The 1,399-nt window shown below is 40.3% G+C and overlaps 1 protein-coding gene across 3 annotated transcripts in view; it reads right to left on the reverse strand.

Annotated features, from left to right (window-relative positions):
* Window positions 1-1,399, reverse strand: part of mtss1la (MTSS I-BAR domain containing 2a) — a 35,112-nt gene that overhangs the window by 14,063 nt on the left and 19,650 nt on the right. For all 3 annotated transcript variants that reach the window (XM_020602972.1, XM_020602973.1, XM_020602974.1), the window contains 2 exons: window positions 682-839; window positions 427-534 (listed from right to left, as the gene is read on the reverse strand). In XM_020602972.1, the coding sequence (XP_020458628.1) occupies window positions 427-534; window positions 682-839 (266 nt within the window). The remainder of the gene's footprint in view (window positions 1-426; window positions 535-681; window positions 840-1,399) is intronic.

Raw genomic sequence — 1,399 nt, forward strand, 5'->3', positions numbered from 1 at the left:
ATAATATATTGTGTATATATACTGTAAATATATATACACATAATCATTTCCCAAAAAAGCTAAATATTTTCTTCAAACAGATGGGCACTTTAGTTTTTCACAAGGATGACTCAAACAGGAATAAATTATGTATTTTTTGGGGACTGGTGTATATCTTTTTAGCTGCCAGAGAGTGTGGTGAAATTGATTCCAAATAAACTGCAGTGCCAGTTTTTAAAGGTTTTCCATAATACATTTTATTATACTTTGGATATATGTTTGTTAGTAGGATCAAAATATAGAATATCACCGAGACTTATCATTGGATAACCTTGGAATGCAATTCTAGATAATTTGATTTTGATCCAGATAATGTGACCAGCTCTGGTAATGTCAGATGATAAAGCAGCATTAGTGGAATAATTTTCAGCATTACATCTCTGTTACCTGCTCACTGGCTGGTGGCAGCTTGTGCGGGTCTTCAGTCAACACAGTAAGGTCATCAATAATTGGCTGCAAATGTGTTATCTCTCCCAGCATGGCAATCTCAACATTCTGGAGGAAGAAACCAGGATGGATCGAATTAAACAGCTACCTCATCAACAACAAAAGAAAGCTATGCAGAACATCTTTTCATATCAGTGCTCACTTTCCACTCACTTTCTACAACTCTCAGGTGTACAAAGGCAAAATGTTCCTCACCACCACAGGCTGCAGCAGGTTAATGAATGTACAGTAACGCCCTCTCTCCTCCAGGAGGGCTCTGCGCACTGCCTGCTTCTCCGTCTCCTCCATCAGCAGGTACAAGTCATTGACGTCCTGCATGGCACTGTCCAGCTGGGGGCGCAAGTTACCCCGGCCTGTGCAAGGCAAAGCAAGGGTGCAGAGACACCGAGGAGGGGAGGAAGGGCAGAGGTGAATAAAAACAGATAAGAGAGGAGGAGGAATTATGAGAGTTCGGGAAATCGAGGGGATTGTCATAATTTAGAACATGAACATTTTGTTCGAGAGGTCAATGCACTGGCAAAACATTTCAGTCAAATGGTTCATGTACATGGGAATGAGGGCACACTGAAGCATGTCATAGATCATGAGTTGATGCAAAACAGCTGGTGGTGACTTGGATGTCCTGAAATGGATGTGATTAGACAAACACAGCTGTACAGAACATTAAGACTCATTCAAGACTACATACCACAGTGGCACTAAATGACAGATGAAAGAAGGCAACAGAATGAGAGAAGATGAGATGAAGATGACCACTGAGATGCCAAATAGTTTGCTGCATGATTTATACAAACACACTGCCAGTAAAGCATTTCAGAACACCATACAAGATACTGAATTGTAGCATTTTTGGTTCATTCTCAAGCAATGCACTCATTGTATTTATTGCCTATCTATCTATCTATCTATCTAT

Source organism: Monopterus albus, unplaced genomic scaffold (assembly GCF_001952655.1).
Source record: "Monopterus albus unplaced genomic scaffold, M_albus_1.0 scaffold59.1, whole genome shotgun sequence".
In the NCBI taxonomy this organism is placed as follows: domain Eukaryota; kingdom Metazoa; phylum Chordata; class Actinopteri; order Synbranchiformes; family Synbranchidae; genus Monopterus; species Monopterus albus.